This window comes from Leuciscus leuciscus (assembly GCF_965113295.1).
Source record: "Leuciscus leuciscus genome assembly, chromosome: 10".
NCBI lineage: Eukaryota > Metazoa > Chordata > Actinopteri > Cypriniformes > Leuciscidae > Leuciscus > Leuciscus leuciscus.
The window spans coordinates 31,313,673-31,334,340 of NC_138734.1; the positions used below are offsets into that span (position 1 = coordinate 31,313,673).

A 20,668-nucleotide genomic window follows, 5' to 3' on the forward strand; every position below is an offset into this window, starting at 1 on the left:
GAACTCTGAAACCAGATGTGAAATTCTTGACTGAAATACCTGGCTGAGATTTAGAGGCTGCTGCTGCTGAAAGGGGTGTGGCCCCGTGCGCTGCTGTCGGTACGATACGCCTCCCGACGAGTGGATGTTTCCAGACAAGCCCCCGTTGGAGATTTTGAACTTGTAGGTAGAGTTCTGGTGGTTCATCATGTCTGTTGGAATTAATAAAAAATGGTATGTTAACTTCTTATGTTACAGTTGGCACTTCTTCTCCCAGTTGTTACAAGGCTACTTACTGAAATCAATCAATCAATCAATCAATCAATCAATCAATAAATAAATAAATTAATTAATTAATTAATATATTTGTGTTGGAAATATTATAAATAAACAAATAAATTAGGAACATTTGGGAAATATTGATGATATGTATAAAATAAAAAAATAAAAATAAAATACATTTGGAAAATTGTTGGAAATATTTATTATATTATGTTAAATAACCACATAAAAAATAAAAATATTTTGTTTGGGGAAAAAACATTGGAAATATTAATTGATATATTGTGAAAATAAATAAATACATTTGGAAAATTGTTGGAAATATTTATTATATTACGTTAAATAACCACATAAAATAAATATATATATTTTTTTGAAAATAACATTAGAAGTATTGACTGACAGATTGCGATAAAATAAAAATAAAAGTAAACAAACAAATAATCAATGAATAAAAAATGGTTATATTGTGTTAATAAATAAATAAATAAATAAATGAAATTAGCACAGCTATGTTGGAAATCGTTTGCCTGGATCAATTTTAGTTTAGCGGTCCTTATAAAAATGTGTCTGCAGAATGCTACGGTTGACCAATTAGAATCAAGTATTTGCGAAAGCTGCATAGTAATGTTTCAAAATGTTCTCATCACATTCGAGCTTGCATTGTAATATAATATTCTTCAGACAAATGTTAACAGATCTGAGTTGTTTGAATTACCTATATAAATTGTTTTACTATCTATAGCTTTTGAAATGGCACATAAATCTACTAAATAAATCAACACTGCACATCAGAGGCTGTCAGTGAATTGTCCCTTTAAATTGATGCTTGATTCAGGCCCTGCCAGATGCCCGTTTTTCTCTGTCATCTTATCAGCCCTTCCCCTGTCTCACCAGGCAAGAGTCTATCACACTCTCCCAGATTCTCGCTGGTCTGGCTCTTCAGTGGGGGGATGATGATGGTGCGGGGGTTCCCGTTGCTGTAGTTGTCCAGGACAGCAACTTTGGAGTCGTAGCTGTTGGCGTTGGGACCATTAGCCCGGGACTCCACAGCGTAAGGGCTGGTATTGCTGGAGTCAGAGTCAGGGGAATCATGGACCGTCACACAGCTGATGACATTCTTCCTATGTTTAGATGACGTGCTGTGAGAAGGCAAAACAGGTTCATTGGAAATAAAAACTATGTAATATGCATGTAAAGTTATTCAAATATTGTTTTGTGTAATGATGCACAATGTAATATTTGTCCAACTCCCAAGACTACCAAATTCATTTCCAAAGCTTCATTTGCAGAGCTGAACAGGTATTTAAAAGTTTTATTTTTTTCCCTGATCAATAAATGTCCCTGGTCTTATTGTGCAAGATTATTCATATTAATTTTATATCATATTCATAAGATAACAGATCAGTTATTCCACAGAAAACAAATCATTTTTATAATCTTTCATCAAAATGTAATAACTTTCTTCACCTCTGAAATGATTTGACATGACCAAGGAAAATATTAAAGGAATAGTTCACTTAAAAAAGAAAATTCAGTCAATGTTGATAACCAGACAGTTGATGACCCCATTCACTTCCATAGTATTTTTTTTTTCTATGGAAGTCAATGGGGTCCATCAACTGTCTGGTTATCGACATTCTTCAAAATATCTTCCTCTGTGTTCAGCAGAAGAAAGAAATTTATACAGGTTTGAAACAACTGGAGGGTTAGTAAATGATGACAGAATTTTCATTTTTGAGTGAACTATTCCTTTAACCAATAATATTATACCCTAATAAAAACACAATCAAATCCTGAAGGATATAATCAAGTTCTGTCCTAAATCACTTCCCACTTTCGCTCAAAAATATGTCATATTACAGAACTAATGTGTGCTAAAATGGCTCGTCCCATTTTTCCGACCTGGTGTTAGTGGGCTGTTTGAGGTCGTCCTCCTCATCCGTGTCGCTGCTGATGGTGATGATGCTGACGGCCGGGCTGGGAGTGTCGGGGATCACGATGGTTTGACGCGGTGGGTTGTGTTGACCGTGGTGGTCTCGAGTGGTGCTACATGCCTGCTCGCCTCCCCATCCCCCTCCTCCACAGGTCTGTGATGGGGCACACGTCGAAGACGGGCCGTTCTGAACCACGGCGCACCGAGGAGGGGTGTTCTCCTTCACTCGTTTGGAGCGCTGTGGGGACGTCACAGTCTGGGTGGAGGGCGCGTCGTATGCGGACACGTTCCTAAGAAAGAATAAAACAATTCTAAAGTTCATTTCAGTACGAATGTTTTTTAACATTATACCATGGCATTCATTGAGGTACCATTTAAATACCAACATATATGAATATTCCCATCTGATGCCATGATAAAACTGTCTTAGTTTTATTAGAAAGGGTTTTCTGACCTGTTGTTTATCTGGTGCTGCTTGTTCTTTTTGGAGGAGGAGCTGTTGTTTGATGGCTGTCTCATGACATGAGCCACACCCACATTGAGAGGTTGCTGAGAGGGCAGGGTGACGTGACCCGCCAGTAAGGCTGGCTGTTGCATAATGGGATTGTAATGGCTGCTGTGGGGATGTGAATTCCTGAAACGAAACAATGTGCATCACCTATAAAGACTACACTAACAACCAGTAATGTTTTTGAAAGAAGTCTCTTATGCTCACCAAAGCTGCATTTATAAGATCCCAAATACAGTAAAACAGATTATTATTATGAAATATTATTGCAGTTTAAAAATGAGTGTTTCTATTTGAACATATTTTAAAGTGAATTTTCAGCATCATTACTCCAGTCTTCAGTGTCACATGATCTTTCAGAAATCATTCTAATATGCTGATTAATTGCTTTGAAAAAAATCTTCTTGAGCAGTAGTGTATATTAATATATATTAATATATAAAAATATTAATCTAAAATAATCAGTTTGATCAGTAACTTGTAAGTCTTCTAAACATTCTTTCAACAAGACAAATTTACCTGGCTAGCAAAATTGCCAGATAATATGAATAGATATATGCTTAATCCAAATGATAAATATGTAATGGAATGAGACAAAATACACTTTTCAAATTTGTTTCATTTTTTACTAAATAATTTTGCTTTAGAGACCTACAAATGTATCATTTATTCAAGATACATACTTTAAAAATTATTCTTAGCATTTTGTGATTTTATTTTAAGGATGTTTAAATGTTTTACTGTCAAACCAAACACACATAATTAAAAATAGGATATTTGTAGTGTACAATGCTCTACTGGAGAACAACAAATATTCTACAGATAAAATGTTTGCAACTCCTTAATGTAATGGTCATATTTTTTTACCAAAATAATTTGATACTACAGCAATACTCAAAATTAAATACTTTATACATAGGAATAAACATTGTTATTTTTTACTAACTAGAATTTAGATATCTGTACCATCGTCTTCAATCATCAACTACAACTGTATCTCGATGAAGAATAAATGCAATGCAACATTTGGCCAGAGGAGGCAGCAGTGACTGCAGCAAATAGCAGAGGAGAAGAGAAGAGAACAGCAATAGATCTCAGAGGAGGATCTCTGCAGTAAAAGTGCGACACTTTTCCAACCGGACTGGGACTATAGAGCCCTCCAGGCTGAGCTTAAGGCGCTGATGTGATGATCTGCAGATATTCTTCTGTAATACGTTCACATCATGCAGGTCAGCACGACCTGACTCCATTACCCTGTCCTAGCCATAGACACGCTCCTGCACTCACTGTTCTAATACAAGAAACCAACATGAATTCTAAACAAATCCAGAATATAATGAGTATCAGTCTTAAAATATTCTCTTCCTGCATTCCAAATGAATAATTCAAAGGCATGTTGGCTTTGTAGGTGCATTTGCAGACTAAGCAACCTAGATAATTCATTCTGCTTAGTTAATAATCTAGGAGATTATAAAAACCCAGTGTTGCGGTACTGAACTATCGTGAAAAATATGCATCACCAGTCATGATATCGTAAAACAGATTGGTTGAGTTCCACATGACCTGTTTATAATCAGCACGGTATAAGTTTTCTCCATAGAGAATTGATTTTGAACGATAACTTACAAACCTTTAAAGACAGACCAACTCTGAGTTACGAGGTTGCTAATCGATGCGAAATGCTTTTGTTGAAGCCCTTAGCCTGCATTATTTTGAATATTTTTTTTAAATAACAATGTTCATGGTGTTCTTGGTGAAAAACAACATTACCCATGATTCTGCAAAGAAATCTCCACCAATCAGATAATTGTGACAATCAAATTAACACTTTAGCACCCACTCCCAATAAATATTGTGAATTACATCATAGTCAGTCTCCCAAGTTAAATATTTTCTTATTTAAAATATTGACATATTTTGAAAAAAATTAAAATATGCATAATATGTGTATTTTGTAATAAACCAAAAAATGATCTCTCTTTCTATTTATATAATCAACATCAAAGTTTTATATTCTCCATCGTTTTTAATTAATTTGTGATTCACCTTTTAGCTGGTTGGTTTGGTTCATGGCTTAAAACTCTTAAACACTTCAAAATACTTAAGGAATCAAAGCAGCTGAAAAAGTGGACGGGCACTGGTTGAATCTATTGCAAAAAATATGGTTTCTCGAACACTCCCCATTTGCCAACGGTCAAACAAAATGGCAGTCAAAATGGTATAGTGGCAACTAACCTCCAGTTGGCCAGAGGCTGCGAACTGGTCATGGAGTCGGGGATGACGGTGGCGTGTTGCACTGAAGTGTGTGTGAGCTGCTGCCACGCTGGCGGAAGGAGAATCTGTTGAGTACCAGATGGCCAGGCCTGCTGCAAGGTCAGGATGGAAGGAAAACAGAGGGTTAGTACCAAAAAAAGTGAGGTACATCTCCAGCAGAAGGTCAAAAAATCTACAGTTAGTAGAGCTCATGTGATCCAATTTAGTTGGACATTGCAGTCGAGTAGGATATGAACGCCTACTAGCAACCAACAGCACACGGACTCCGTGACCTCGAGCTATTTAATTGCAGTCAGTGTAAAGACCCCGTAACCCGGCACATCAAATCGCAGGGTTGCACCGCGGCTAAACAGGCCAGGGGACTGCACCCACATATTTAGAGAGGAGAAAAAGGATATGGCTATTTAGAGAAATGACCGCTAGTAAGTGATAAACTGTGCCAAACAACCACCAAAGGGGTCATTTAGTTATTTAAGACACAGCAGCATCAGCGTTTGGGCCTAGAGACATCACACACCGCAAAAAAATGGTTTTCTTACTTTTTATTTACAGTTCAAATATTTAAACATTCTTAAATCAAGATTCCTTTACTGGAGATGCACAATTATTTAAGATATTAAATTGAGTTGTCTGAAAAAAATGCATCAAATTGAGTGCTTAAAACCAGATAAAATATCTGACAATGGGGTCAGAAAAATAAACTTACATTTTCTGACCCCATATTTTTCTTGTTTTAAGCATAAACTCACTTCATTTTGATAAAAATTTCTGAAAACAAGTAATTTTGCTTCTCATGTAAATGTCTGGTGATTTAAAAAATGTTTAGATATTTGTACTGGAAAACAACACAAAAACACGGAGTAAAAAAATAACTAAATGTGTACAGAAGAATTTTATAATGCATCCATCTTCTTTAGTAATTACTTTCTTGGTCAGAAAATGAAGAAGCGAGCAGGACGGCTTTGAAGAAGCAAATTATGGACAACAAAAAAGATCTCCCTGCGGAATAACAAAAAAGCTTGAGCCCCTTTCGTTGGAACTTCATTCATTTCTCTCCCTCGATACCTTGGCACCGTATCTGCATAGATGAGGGTCTGAGATGGGGCCCTGCATACTGCGTAAGGCCTTGGCTCATGTCTATAAAAAAGATAAGACCCTGCCTTAATAAAGAGATGTGGCATCTCCCAGGCAGTGTGCTGATGTGCGAGACATTTTCCAAATCAGCTCTGACTTTAATTAAATTCAGGGGCCCCCATTCAGAGGCTTTGTGAGGAGCTGTTTTGTATGGCGGGTGAGGAGAGCGAGGAGTGCCAGGCATAATTTGCCCAGAGACGTGAGCTTGAAGAAGAGTGCCTGCAGCTCTAATAGTTTAATGCAGCTTTATTGATTAGCAGTTTAATGTACAACTAATGAATTGTTTCTTTAATACTCTTTGCACATCTATTTACCAGCCCATCTGTATGGGCCACAGCACTTGCACAAAAGGAGATGAAAAAGTCGGGGAAAAAATGCTTTTACAATGTTTGAAAGGCATTTATCATTGTGAGAGGTGTGAATCTGGGCCTTTTTCAGGAATTCTGGCAATTTAAGGTCAACTTTATCACAAGAGTGCATGGGATTGGTATTATGTACTCAGTATGTTACTCTCAAACTACAATCAGCTTATCATTGTCATTTGTTTTATTTTTGAAGCGCTTTATTAATAATACACATATATATATATATAGTTTACATTGTATATAAATTACAGCTTAACTGAAAGAAACCTATTTAATTTAGCCGTAACTTTGCATTAAAGTGCATACTTTCAGTATGTGGCAACACCTCAACATACTTCTTCCGCCCATGACACAAATAATTTCATCAGAACTATGTCCCCAAAGCCCTTTGCCTACATTCCTGACACTTTGCATCCTCCTTTCTCACTCTGGGTCGGGTTGTGTAATTGTTCCGTCTGGCCTGGAACGCTAACCCAGATAAGAGTTTTCCATGCAAGGCCATCTCTGCGACTACCCCCCTAACAGCTTTTCTGCCCTCACAGGGTGAAAGCCTTTTGTCACCCCCAGGGCTCTGAAAGCACCGCCGCTCTCTCGCCAATTGTTTTCGCATTTTCTGCATTCCTGTTCTAGATAAAAGCTGAGGCCTTCTAGAATCCCACTCCACTGGCACCAGGAGCGGTGTGGTTTGGCTGATTGGGTTGAAGGGGGGAAGAATGGGCGGTTTAGGCCCTGGAGAAATGATAAACAAGTATCCCCAATCTTTACTCTGGAGAAACTGTCTTTCCCAATGCAGTGCTCCGATAATCACCCGTGGATTTTATTCACAGGCTTTCCTGTACGTGAGGAACAATAAAGAAATACAGTGTAGTCACGAAACAGCGACATAAGCAAAACTCAGCAATACTGAAAAAGATTGTAGACGAATTACAATTAGCTAAACCGTTGTGAACCTCGTCACCCTGACCTCGGTCCCTGGCTTTCAGCATCCGTAGACTTTATTTGAAGGAATATCTCAACTAAAAATAACAATTCTGCAACATTTACTCACTGCCATGTTGTTTGAAACTTGTATGATTTGCTTTTTTTTACTGTGGAATAAATCTGAATGGAGACTGGAGCTTCAAACTTCAAAAAGGTTGCAAAAAACATTGTAAAAATATCATAAGAGTGGTACATATGACTTGTGCGCCATATTTCAAGTTTTCTTAAGCCATATTATAGCTTTGTGTGATAAAATAGACCATTTAGATGGTTATTCACAGATAAACTTTTCCTCTAGTAAGCTAATCAATTATTCAGCCTACTTTTATGAATGGGATCAACAGATTCACTGAAAAGATCTGATTCAAAACAATGTTTCATTCACAAATTGGGTATTGCTAATTCTTTCATGAACTCTCATTAACATGCCAAGGACAGCTAGAATGCATATCACGAGTTTCAGTAAATATCGACTGTTCTGGTCTGTTCCTCACACAACGCTTCAGAAGACTTGGAAAAGAACACATATGGACTACTTTTCTGATACTTTTATGCCATTTATTTGGTCATTTTGGAGCTTCACAGCTACTCTCCTCCTTCACTTTCATTCAATTTAAAAGTGTGGCCAGAATATTGCTCAAAAATTCACCTTTTATGTTTCACTGAAGAAAGTAAGTCACACAAGTTTGAAACAACATGAGTGTGAGTAAATCATTTTCATTTTTGGCTGAACTATGCTTTCAAGCAGAAGAGTAGAGTCTTAAAACAGCAGCAAGAGCTCTAGGAAATGTTGAGGATAAATTACAAATTAGCTAAACGGCTCTGAACCTCCCCACCCTGTCTCAAATTTTAAAAGCCGTCTGGGCCCTTCCTTGCGGCTCCAGAGGGTAGACAAATCCCTCAGCACTCACAGACCTCATTTAAAGCCAACCTCAGCCTTGCTCATCAAAGCTTGACTTTCTCTAACTCCACGAAAGGAGCAGAGTTCCCTGGACCTTAGTGGAAGCAGGAAAGCAAACCATCAGTGGGGTAAAATCTCTGGCAGGGTAAAGGCAGGTCACTCCCGTTGATACAGCAGAGCATTATGAGATAAATCCAACCTGGCTTCAATTAATCTATTTGCCATGAAATGAGAGTGTCTTCTTGATTTTGTTAAAGGGAAAGCGAATTATACTTTTATCATTAAAACAAAGTAGGTCATGCTAATTGCTCTTTGGTTGGAGCCAAATTCGGATGTAATTGAGAATTTGGGAAAGGCTGAGGGGTGTAATTAGTTTAGTAAATGTGGCTTTGTATTGCTATGGCAATGGGGGCAATGTCTGGCTATACCTGTGTCAGAAGGCCTGACTGGATCTGTAGAGGTTGGGCCTGTGTTACTATGGGAACTGCATTCTCCATCCGCACTGAGTAGCCAGTGTGTTTAGAGGGTGATGCTTGCAAACCTGGGAAGAAATAACAAGGTAAACATAATTAGATGGCCAAATTTATGAAACAGCTCATTCTGATTCATGAATTTTTCAGAAGCAATTACTCTTATCTTCAGCGTCACATGATCCTTCAGAAATTAAGCAGTGTATTTTCTATCCGTATGATAACCTGACTGAAATTTCCATTTTTTCATTGTTGAATCGGGAAGCAAGTGTCAATGTATAACGACTTAAATTTGAGTCTGTTCGTCACATAAATCTATTGTGTGGCTTAAGAGGCCTTGGAATGTAGCGCACCAGTCGTGTGGACCACTTTTATGATACTTTAATGTTTTTTTTTTTGTCCTATTTGTCTGATGTAGATACTATAAACTGCTGTTATATGGAAAGAGTTGGGTAAAGATTTTTTAAAAACAGAAAAAATAACATTAAACAAGTTCGGAAAGAATATAATGCAGAATTGTAATTTATGTGTGACCTAGTACTTTAGCATAATTTATTGTATGTAACAGCCAAAGATATATGGGTTTAGTATAAATGAAAACAGCGCTCACCTTGGAAGCCAGGTGGGCAGACGATGAGGGCCTGCTGGAAGGGATCAGGTCGGGCGGCACAGAGTTGTGGTGCACCGGGCTGGAGAGGCATGGTCCTGGGGGCCACGGCAGCCATGGGGGCCGCAGAAGGCTGGTAGAGTGCAGATTGGTAATTTAGTATGGAGACATCAGGATTGGTAAGGGAAAGGGTGGCACTGGTGGAAGAGGGAGCCAGGTTGGTGGCCTAAAGGAACCGATGGGATAAAACAAACAAACAAAGACAAACAAACAAAAGCATGAGGAAGTGGGTGTGGGGATTGGGTGGAACAACGATGAGAGGATGCGGGGCAAAATTTCAAAGAATAGCAAATGATAAACATAAACTCCTTAAAATATTTCTCAATATGCAGGATGGATGTTCAAAAAAAAACTAGCTGATGAAAACTGCAGGCACGGGAAGCATGCTTGATGTCAAGTAATTTTTCAAAGCGAATACAACAAATTCAACAAATTAGATGCTATTGGGTGCAGACGGCATTAAGGTTCAGGCATGTTCTATAAAATGACTTATTGAGCGTGAGGGAAGAGGAAAGAGGAGGTGAGAGAGCTTCAATCAATGCTCTTGTGTTACAGTCTCCATCAACCCTTAAACTCATTGAATTTGCTCAGTCTCATTAGCAGCAGATAATGATCCCTCTTTGTGCTAAAGCTATGATTAAATATACACACATATCTAACTGGTGAGGGGAGGAAAAAAATCTGTTCTTCAAAGCCTCTGCTCTAGATTTCCCCTCCAGTGCTTTTTAATCCGGCCTGACTGCGGCACATTCATCTGTTTATTCATCTATCAATGTGGAATTTGCGCGTCTAGAGGGTTTGATGAACGAGGGAACTCCCACTCCTCCATCTAGAACGGTGAACCGAATGTGCTTCTCAAAAGAATTGTACAGGTCCTTCCATCATAGTCACTCTCGCTCTATAATGAAAGCACAAGCCAAAAATATAGCCAGAAGTAAAATATGAGTGCGGTAACATCGCCAGAGAGGGGAAAGGGCTGCTCAAAACAAAAAAGAAGGTCCGAGCCATGGCTTAGCAGTAAGTGCACATGTTCCAGCATAAATATTTTTAGCCACGAAGCCTATTTGGGAAATCTGGGGTTGAGTCTATACTGCTCAAGTTCCCATGTCCAAAATAAACAAACATTAAAAAAACAAAAACAAAAAAACATGGTCTGAGCTATGGCTTGGCGTTCAGCGCAAATGCTCCGGCATGAACAATTTGAGCTTTGGCAGGCTTAAACCCACAAGTTTCCATGTGCCTGTTCAGAACTTCTCAAATAAAATAAAATAAATGGTCTGAGCTATGGCTTAGCGGTTGGCACACATGCTCAGACAATATGTTGAGCCATGGTGCTAATATGAGAAATGTGGGTTTGAGTCTGGCCTAATCAAGTTTCTAATCATGTGCCCACAGGGTCTGGGCTATGGCTTAGTGGTCTGCGCACATGCTCCAGCATAAATGTTTTGAGGTTTCGAGCTCATATGGGAAATGTGGGTTTGAGTCTAACCTACTCAGGATCTCATGTGCCTGTTCAGACCATCCAAAACTAAGCCAGACCTTCAAGCCCTAAGCTATGGCTTAGTGGTATGCAGGCATGCTCAAACATAAAAATGTTGAGCTGTGGTGGTAATATGAAAAATGTGGGTTTGAGCCTCTTTATTTTCACGTCTTTCTGTTCCATCTCAGTAAACAAAAAGTCACAAAAATTCCGCACAAAAAAAGCCATGACTCATGGTTAAGTCTGAATAGATCATGTTTAGATGGTAACCCTCTTCAAAAAGTCTTGTGTAATTCACATGCCGCATTTGTAAACTATTTGTTTGGAGTGTCTCGTCAACCAACCCTATCTGTAGCCTTGGTAGAAGGAGGTAGAAGAGGTTTATCATCTAGACATGACCATTCAAGTGCATTTCCATGTAAAATGCCTGTCATTTCTTCCAAGATAGGGGCGGATTTGAACAAAATAATAGACAAAAAAGATGTGCTTAAACTCTGGTGCACCATCAAAATCACTTCGTTTAATGGAAGCTAGTGTTATTTACTTTCATCTGTTACTAAAGCAATACCGTTTCATCTCACGCCACAGCTAGTAATTATAGACTTTTCATTAAGGTTTGTATGGGGAGAATTCAGTACAGGGCTTTTCATTTTTCATTTTCACCGTTTAGCAAGGCCGACGAGCACCAGGGGAGAGAGTTAATCAATACGCCGCCATGGCATTCATCACACAAAATAAACACTTCACCCTCACAGCTGGCTAATGCTACACAAGCTTTCCCTTCGAACACACTGGATGCCCTACACAATGTTCTTCTCACGACGTCACAGAGAGGCCGGAATGCTATGGCATCACAGCCGTATGACTTTTTGACATCAGACATGTTTATTCGAAGGGGAAAGTCACGTTTTGAGCTGATCAAAGAACTCAAAATGAAGGCATTATAGGATTCAAGCCTGGCCCTCTGTCAGCAGTTTAGACAAACGCTCCCTGGTGAAGCTAAACTGCACTGAGGCAAAACAGGAGGAAACAAAAGGAGAGAAGGAAACAAAGTGGTGCAATCTTTAAGGCTGCGAAGTGGTAAAATGCAAGCCAAGCAGGAAGTAGAGGCTGTCATGTTGTTAATCAGCACATTGTGACAGAGGGCTGCAAGGCTGGAAAAACACGCACGCGCACATACACACAGCCCAAATGGCCCATGATATGACTGGTGTTCTGTCCGCTGAAGGAAGTCATCCGATACTGTTAGTGGTCAATGGGCCAATGCTACACTCATTTCTTTGGATTGTCCGACTGAGTCAATGCATGTAATGCAATTAATTATCTGCAGCTTTAAGGTAAACTTAACTGAACTAGGGATCGGCAAGGGTTAAGGTAGCAACTGAATTCAAATATTCAAGTTTTTTGTCACATAAACAGTAGCTTGTTGGTGTGTTTGTTCTGACATGGCTGTAGTTGTGAGGTTGAAACATAAGTTAGTAATTTTTTTATTATGATGTGCTCAAAAAAGAAAATGGTCCATACACCACAAAAATATTGTCTCCATATCCATTAAAACATCTAATTACAAAATATTGCACAACATTTAACACAATATATATATAATTTTATTTTATAAATTATTATTATAATTACAAATAATTATTTACAACAGAAATATAAATGTAATAATTAAAATATTTATGAACATTATATTTATATTATATTATCTGGCTTCTCAAGTACATTTGTCTTGTTTAAGGATGCTTTTAAGGATATTAATGCTTTTAATGCAATTATGATACCATAATTTAATTATATTTATTATTTCATTATCGAGTACATATATTTTGATTATTTACTGTGGTGTATTTAATTTTCTATTCGATCGCATTTGTTCATTTGAGCTTAAAGGGTCATTTTTAGTAATTTTGACCCTGCTAGGTCAGAAACTTACACCACCAACAACAACAACAAACTTGATTTATGGTTTACCTATCATAACTTTATTTAAGGACAGTATACGGTAATGGGAAGTCACTAGTTAGATGTGATAATGTAAATGTGTGTGTGTGTGGATACTGACCTGGCTATGCACAGTGTTAAGCTGGTTGTTGAAGGTCATGGTGAGATTGGTGGAGGTGCTGGGAGCTACATGTGTTATAAAGGGCGTCTTGCTCTGATTGACTGTGTCGTACATGTTCACCCGACGCTTGCAAATCTCCATGTTCTGGAAGCAGGATTTGACGCTGCAGAAACGAAAAGGACATAGTCAGCGATCTAAACACAATAACATATTTGATAAAACGACATAACCTTTACAACCCCCCAAAAAGTTTCCTGTTGGTGTAGTTGAACTGACTGTGTGCTGTGTGGGAAGTCCAGCAAGTGTGTCATTGTGACAAAGGGGTGGTTGAGTGTCTCTATGGGCGTTATTCTCTTGTCTGCGTCGATGGTCAGCATCTTGGTCAGCAGGTCAATGAACTCCCTCCTGTCTGCCTTCTCCGCCAACATGTCACTGCCTTCCAAGTCTGTGGTCATATTCACCTGCGAAAGAGAAAAAAATGAGAGTTAGAAATGAGACAGAGAGAGAGACATACACATTGACTGACATACAGAGACCAACAAGTACTTTAGGGATCCTCAAACACGGTTATTGTTTTATATTATATTTATTATATACAGTACAGGCCAAAAGTTTGGACACATTACTATTTTTAATGTTTTTGAAAGAAGTTTCTTCTGCTCATCAAGCCTGCATTTATTTGATAAAAAAATACAGAATTTTTTTTTATATTGTGATATATTATTCCAATTTAAAAGAATTGGTTTTCAATTCATTATGCTTTAAATTATCATTTATTTCTGTGATGCAAAGCTGAATTTTCAGGATCATTACTCCAGTCTATCACATGATCCTTTAGAAATCATTCTAATATGATGATTCATTATCAAAGTTGGAAACAGTTCTGCTGCTTAATATTTTTTCATAACCTGTGATACTTTTTTAAGATACTTTGATGAATAAAAAAAATTAAAAAAAATTAAAAAGAAGCAAATGTTTTAAAAATAGAAATCTTTTGTAACAACAATATACACTACTGGTCAGTAATTTGGGGTCAGCTATTTTTTTATTTCTTTTTTTGAAATAAATCAATACTTTCATTCAGCAAGGATGTGTTAAATTGATAAAAAGTGATAGTAAAGAAGATTTAGATTATTAGAAAATATTTTTTTATTTTGAATAAATGCAGTTCTTTTTAACCTTTTATTCATCAAATATATTAGGCAGCAGAACTGTTTCCAACACTCATAATAAATCAGAATATTAGAATGATTTCTAAAGGATCATGTGATAGACTGGATGTCACATGTGACACTGAAGACTGGAGTAATGATCCTGAAAATTCAGCTTTGCATCACACAAATAAATGATAATTTAAAGTATAATAAATTGAAAACCAATTATTTTAAATTGTAATAATATATCACAATATAAAAAAAAAAAATTCTGTATTTTTGATCAAATAAATGCAGGCTTGATGAGCAGAAGAAACTTCTTTCAAAAACATTAAAAACACTCTAAATGTGTCCAAACTTTTGGCCTGTACTGTATAAATATATAATATTCTGAATTCCTCAGAAAAAGAATTCCCCCAAAAAATCCATTGAATTTCACATTCAATAACAATCACAATGTTCTGCCTCTTGCTTGTTCATTTAAGAAATATTTTGGCTAATTTAATCATGCTTGCACTCCACTTTAATTCAACACATTTTATAATTACCCCCCAAAAATCAGCACAGAAAATGCAGGAAAAATGTTTAATGCTGTAATGCTTCAATGCAAAATTACAAAAGTTGCTTATCTAAGTAATATTTGTAATTGCACCGGACAGTGCTAATCCATGAATGAAGGAAGTAGAGAAAATTAGCAACCATATTTGCTGAATAAATCAGGCCTAGTGTGTTCAACGCAAGCCTGGGTGTTCTCAAACGATGAAATCTTTCAGCTGTGTCTTCTGATCCAGCTTACATCTTACAGCTTTTGTAAATAATGCATGTGAGTGTTTGTGTGTAAATAATTCCCACATCCCGCAGTGCTTGACGTGTACGACTCTATTAATATACACAGGTCTGTCAGTCAAAAAGTGTGAGCGTTTCTCAGAGGGCAGCAATAACCTTTCTGATATTCCCCAATGTTTGCCCTCAAATTTACAGCTATTTACAGATCATCTTCAGGCCAGATATTCCCGTCTGTCTGAAGATGTAAAAAATAAACAAATCCGGAAAAAATGATATGATATTATATATATGTAATTCAATATGATAGTATTAAATGATAAATAATAATATAATATAATCAAATATAATATAAAACAATTTAATCTATACATACAGTGCTATGCATAAGTTTAGACACCCATGCTAAAGTTGACTAAAAAGAGGAATAAAAAATCATCTTTTGGAAATTAAACTTAATGCCTTAATTAAAAAAATTTGGAAAAATCCAACCTTTAAGGGCACCAATTTTCTTTGTGAATGAATAATGTATCGTAAATAAATAAATGTTCTTCCTTAAAATACAGGGTGCATAAGTCTGGACACCCCTATGTTAAATTCCCATAGAGGCAGGCAGATTTTTATTTTTAAAGGCCAGTTACTTCATGGATCCAGGATACTATGCATCCTGATAAAGTTCCCTTGGCCTTTGGAATTAAAATATCCCCACATCATCACATAGCCTTCACCATACCTACAGATTGGCATGGTTTTATTTCAGTTAGCCTAATAGCTGGTTTGATTTGCATTGAGAGATGATCTTATGGAAAAGTACTCCATGCCAATCTGTAGGTATGGTGAAGGCTATGTGATGATGTGGGGCTATTTTAATTCCAAAGGCCAAGGGAACTTTATCAGGATGCATAGTATCCTGGATCCATGAAGTAACTGGCCTTTAAAAATAAAAATCTGCCTCTATGGGAATTTAACATAGGGGTGTCCAGACTTCATCCTGTATTTTAAGGAAGAACATTTATTTATTTACGATACACTATTCATTCACAAAGAAAATTGGTGTCCTTAAAGGTTGGATTTTTCCACATTTTTTTAATTAAGGCATTAAGTTCAATTTCCAAAAGATGATTTTTTTATTCCTCTTTTTAGTCAACTTTAGCATGGGTGTCTAAACTTATGCATAGCACTGTATACAAGGCATATACAAAGAAGAAAATACGAATAAAGAGGACATTTTAAAGACTGAAGGTTGAAATCTGTAAATCAACCCGTGGGACATAAAAGTTCCTGTATTTGAAGAAACACATTTTTATTGTTTGATAGTGGTGTTTTGCCAGAGGTGAAAAGCAGTGCAGCAGAGCTTTTTTTATTTTGGGACTCCCTGTCAGAGATGGCTAACGCATTTTTCATACCGCCATGCTGTTTATCCGTGGTCTATCCACCCCAAGCTATCAGATAAACCGCCAGTCACCAGTGCAAATCAGAGTCCTCTTTTATGCATGCTATTTTAGTCCTGCTCTGTCTCTCTCTCTCTGTTTCCATCACCCTGCTACATGATAAAGAAATAATCTTTGACACGAGAGGAAAAATAATCATTCAGGACGCAGAATATGAACCGCAAGCGAGGGGAGTGCCTGCATAGCAGCCGTACACAAATCTTGCAGAAACAGTTACGCACGCACATTTAGTGAACTGTCTCTTGAAGATGATGAAACCGAGAACAATCATTCTTCTTGCTCTCCATTTCACATCTGACTGTCATATTTAAATCGGTTGAAATCACAAGTGCCGTATTCACTGAGTGCAACAATTTGAAGACAGGTGCATATCATGGAGACAGCAGTGCAGATGTTTCTCATTCAAACTGGCAGAGCTGCAACAGCGGAAACTGAGCACACGCACGCACACACACACGCACGCACACACACACGCACACACAGAGTTTGGTTGTTCTAAAATCATATTCTAGGTTATAAAGATGTCTAGCCTCTAACTGTTGCATTAAGGTGGCTTATTTAAATAAAGACTTTATTGAATTTTTTTCTTGCTTGTTTGTTTGCATTTTGTATCATATATTTGTATAATTATTATTATATATTATATACTATATAATAATAATTATTTATAAATAATCTATTATTATTATTATTAATTTGTTCATTTTATTTCAAATAGTGTTTTATTTTATGATTTCAAAGCAATTAAACAATAATAGTTTATATTCATTTGTTTATTTGATTTCATTTTATGTTTTATTTTACTATGATTTATTATTAAATAAATACATGTATTTATTTAATTAATAAATAAAATTTAATAAACAAATCAATTATTTTTCTTAATAATAATTCATTTTATTATTATAATCTGCATTATTACTATTATTATTATTCCTTTGTTTGTTTATCATCATACAGTGTTCACATTTTTTTGTTGTATTATCATTATTAGAGTTTGTTTGAGAAGGTCTAATACCTTTATTGAAAATATACATTTCCCATCCTTTTATGAAACTGAGGTTTTACAACAGCACAGTGATATGAAAATTGAAACAACATTTCAAGAAATGTTGTTGACTGTACGGCAGTGCACAAGCCCACTGCAGAATACTGGACTACAGAGCAAGTCCGTACTTAGATCATAGCACCAGAGGACCTGACCTGAAAATGAGGCTCTGATGTAATTCTTGTAAAACAAGGTTTTTGTACAAGACATGAGCATGGATACATTACAGATTAAGCGTATCCGAGCATAAGCATATTTCCATGAATTCATCTGAATTTGCTGTAAATTAGATCAGCCATTTTTATCTGATGAAGCGGGATGGAGTCGGTTCTTATGGGAAAATCCAAATTGAGGTTTGCGTCATTGTTGGCCTGGACCGTTCAGACATCTGACGACAGGCCGGTGATGAAGCGTGCTGATTTCAATAACTTGCAGAAAGCAAAAAGGTCATAAGTCATGTGCCTTATCAATGAATAGCTCCCAGGGGTATAAGGTTCCCATGCACCATTGTGCTTTTGAGTCATGTCCTCGGTTACATAACATCAACGTTTTCTGCGTAACAGAGGTGTGAGTATTACTGGAAACTCTCCACACAGGGTCTGAGACGTTTTTGAAGGTGAGGGAGGTTATTATTAGCCATGAGCCAGATTTCTGCTTCTGTTTTATGGTATGAACAAAAGTACTACCAAACTCCTACCTGTGCCATATCGTCCAGGCAGTTGAAGATGTACTTGCGAGCCTCTTTAGATTTGATCCCCGTCTCTGTCTCATGGTCCTCAGGTGTCTGGAAGTACAAAAAGGAATGGCCTCCACTTAAAAAAAATCATCAAACACTGGAGAAGCACTTTCAACATCAGAAATAACCCCATTACTCTATCCAAAATTCTTTTTTTACTCACCCTCTTGTCGTTCCAAACCTTTTATGACTTTCTTTCTATTGTGGAACGCAAAAGAAGATATTGAATAATTTTGTCCATACAAAGGAAGTCAATTGTAACCGAAACAACATGGGGTAGTCGTGGCCTAACGGTTAGGCCAGTCGTGGTTTGGGCCAGTCATGGCCTAATGGTTAGAGAGTCACACTGGTAACCCAGTTGCGGGTTTGAGTCTCAATACTGGCAGGAAATGACTGAGCTTGGATGTGTTAAATGCAGAGAACAAATTCCGAGCATGGGTTACCATACTTGGCCTTCACATGTCACATTCACTTTTACTTTCATTCTTCAAAATACTTTATTTTATGTTCTGCAGAAGGAACAAAGTCATACAGGTTTGGAACAACATGAGGGTGAGTAAATTTCGACAGAATTTAAATTGTTGGGTGGACTGTCCCTGTAAAGATACAGAGGAACATCATGAAACACTTGAAAGAAAATAGGTCAAGTAAACATGTGACAAACAACATGGATAGAGATTTTGGAATTGGAATTTTAAATGAAACTCACAGCAAAGAAAAATCACAAATTAAATCTCTTTCATATCTCAATTGTTTCTCATAGACACTAATGGAGTTAGTTGTCTGGTTCTTTGAATTTTCTCCTGAAAAGAGTCAAATTTGAGAGATCTCAACAAAGTGTTAAATTGTGCTCAGATTTGCAAAAAAAAAAAAAAAAAAAAAAAAAAATTTCAATATAAACTCAAACATTTCTCAATAATCCATTTCAAGAGCAAATTAGCTTGGCTATGCTATTCACTTTAATTTTATGTCAACTGAATGTGTCTTCTTTTTTTTATTATTTTAGGAGAAACATCTGAGGCAAAGTTGATACTTAAACGAAACATAACTGAGAACTCCATTAAGATTCCTGAACTATGAAAGATAAAACCTTATCTCTGGGAAGTACTTGACACTGAGTTAAGTATTTCTACAGTCCAAGACACAAGCACTGAGGGCCAAAAAGTTTAAGGAAGTATTGACAACACAGGAGGAGTTTTTCTAGTTTTATTGGATCCATATCATATATATGAAGGGTTAGGAATGCAACTTGTTCAGTAATATCAATGTTTTCCCATGTGAAGCTTTGCAAAGTTCACCAAGAGTTAATCTAAAGAGAAAACTATCGACTATGGGCAACCAGCCCATAAGCCCAGTAAGGATGGGGAATGTGGAGGGAAACAGAGCATAAGGGGACGGAGGAATGAAAGAGGGAAGAATGAGAACGGTGCGTTAAGCAGGATTTATCCCATGTTGCTCTGGTTGCCAAGTCGTCTCACACAAAACTCCTTTAGCTCACATTAGCCCCTTGGTCAGTTAACAGGGTGTAGTAGTGAATGCCTCAGTTTAGAGAGTGAGGGAATGAAAGTGAAAAACATTGTTGCTGTATTATATGCAAACCAAGTGAGAAAGATTAAGGAAGTGTGAAAGCGAAACAAGGTGAGGGAGTTTACCTTAAGTCTCCATAGAGGATAGGTGGAGTCGGGGTCTCTGTTGAAAAACCTGGTTGTTTTCGTCCCTGCACTTAACAGATACTCTGCTGGCAAGCCCTGTGTTTGAGAGATGTACCGGATCTGGTGGAAGACAAACACAGGCAATATGAGATTTACAGCTTATGTTACACATTTGGTGCTGGATATTCACTGCTTTGATCCAGTTAAAGGGGAAGGAAAAGGGGATTTTCTTGCTCATTTTATATATGTAGACATACAGTATGATAATAACAAAGTTTCTCTCCAGTTTACTGAAACTAAGCTGCAAAAACAGGTTATATAGAAAATGCTATAGTCAACGAAGTCGAAATTGACATTTTTACTATACATTTATTTCTTGTCCAATATAACGACTTTAGATTGTGGAAGTAAAATGGGTTGCAAACTACGTTTCATGACAACTTTTAAAGAAAATAGCTGAAAATAATAATAATAATATTACATAATGAAATAAAAAAAATCATAAAAAGTATAGTAATTCTAATAAAACATAATGATAAAATAAATAAATATAAATAATAATTTGATAAAAAAAGTCTTTAAAACTTCAGTGCATATAGAATGGAACTCAGTCTATTGAACACGTATACATAAAAATTATATATTTTACGTCAAACATTTATTTGTATATTTATATTATATATTTTTGATTAATTGGTTGTATTCATTTTATTATCATCATCAGGCCTTTTCTTTGAAAGATTATTTATCTTGTTAATTTTTATTTTATTATTAATTGTATTAGATATTATAATAATATTTA

At 36.7% G+C, this 20,668-nt stretch overlaps 1 protein-coding gene and 1 long non-coding RNA gene across 2 annotated transcripts in view; both read right to left on the reverse strand.

Annotated features, from left to right (window-relative positions):
• LOC309508267 overlaps positions 1-20,668 on the reverse strand; it is a 224,346-nt gene that overhangs the window by 62,782 nt on the left and 140,896 nt on the right. The gene's annotated exons all lie outside the window — the stretch shown is intronic.
• The window catches only part of hipk2 (homeodomain interacting protein kinase 2), a 96,327-nt gene that overhangs the window by 6,555 nt on the left and 69,104 nt on the right, over positions 1-20,668 (reverse strand). The window contains exons 4-14 of the mRNA XM_082181594.1: positions 19,867-19,986; positions 18,176-18,262; positions 13,319-13,503; positions 13,043-13,205; positions 9,441-9,663; positions 8,789-8,901; positions 4,941-5,071; positions 2,652-2,831; positions 2,167-2,487; positions 1,156-1,403; positions 40-191 (exon numbers count right to left, since the gene is read on the reverse strand). Coding sequence (XP_082037720.1) covers positions 40-191; positions 1,156-1,403; positions 2,167-2,487; positions 2,652-2,831; positions 4,941-5,071; positions 8,789-8,901; positions 9,441-9,663; positions 13,043-13,205; positions 13,319-13,503; positions 18,176-18,262; positions 19,867-19,986 — 1,923 coding nt within the window. The remainder of the gene's footprint in view (positions 1-39; positions 192-1,155; positions 1,404-2,166; positions 2,488-2,651; positions 2,832-4,940; positions 5,072-8,788; positions 8,902-9,440; positions 9,664-13,042; positions 13,206-13,318; positions 13,504-18,175; positions 18,263-19,866; positions 19,987-20,668) is intronic.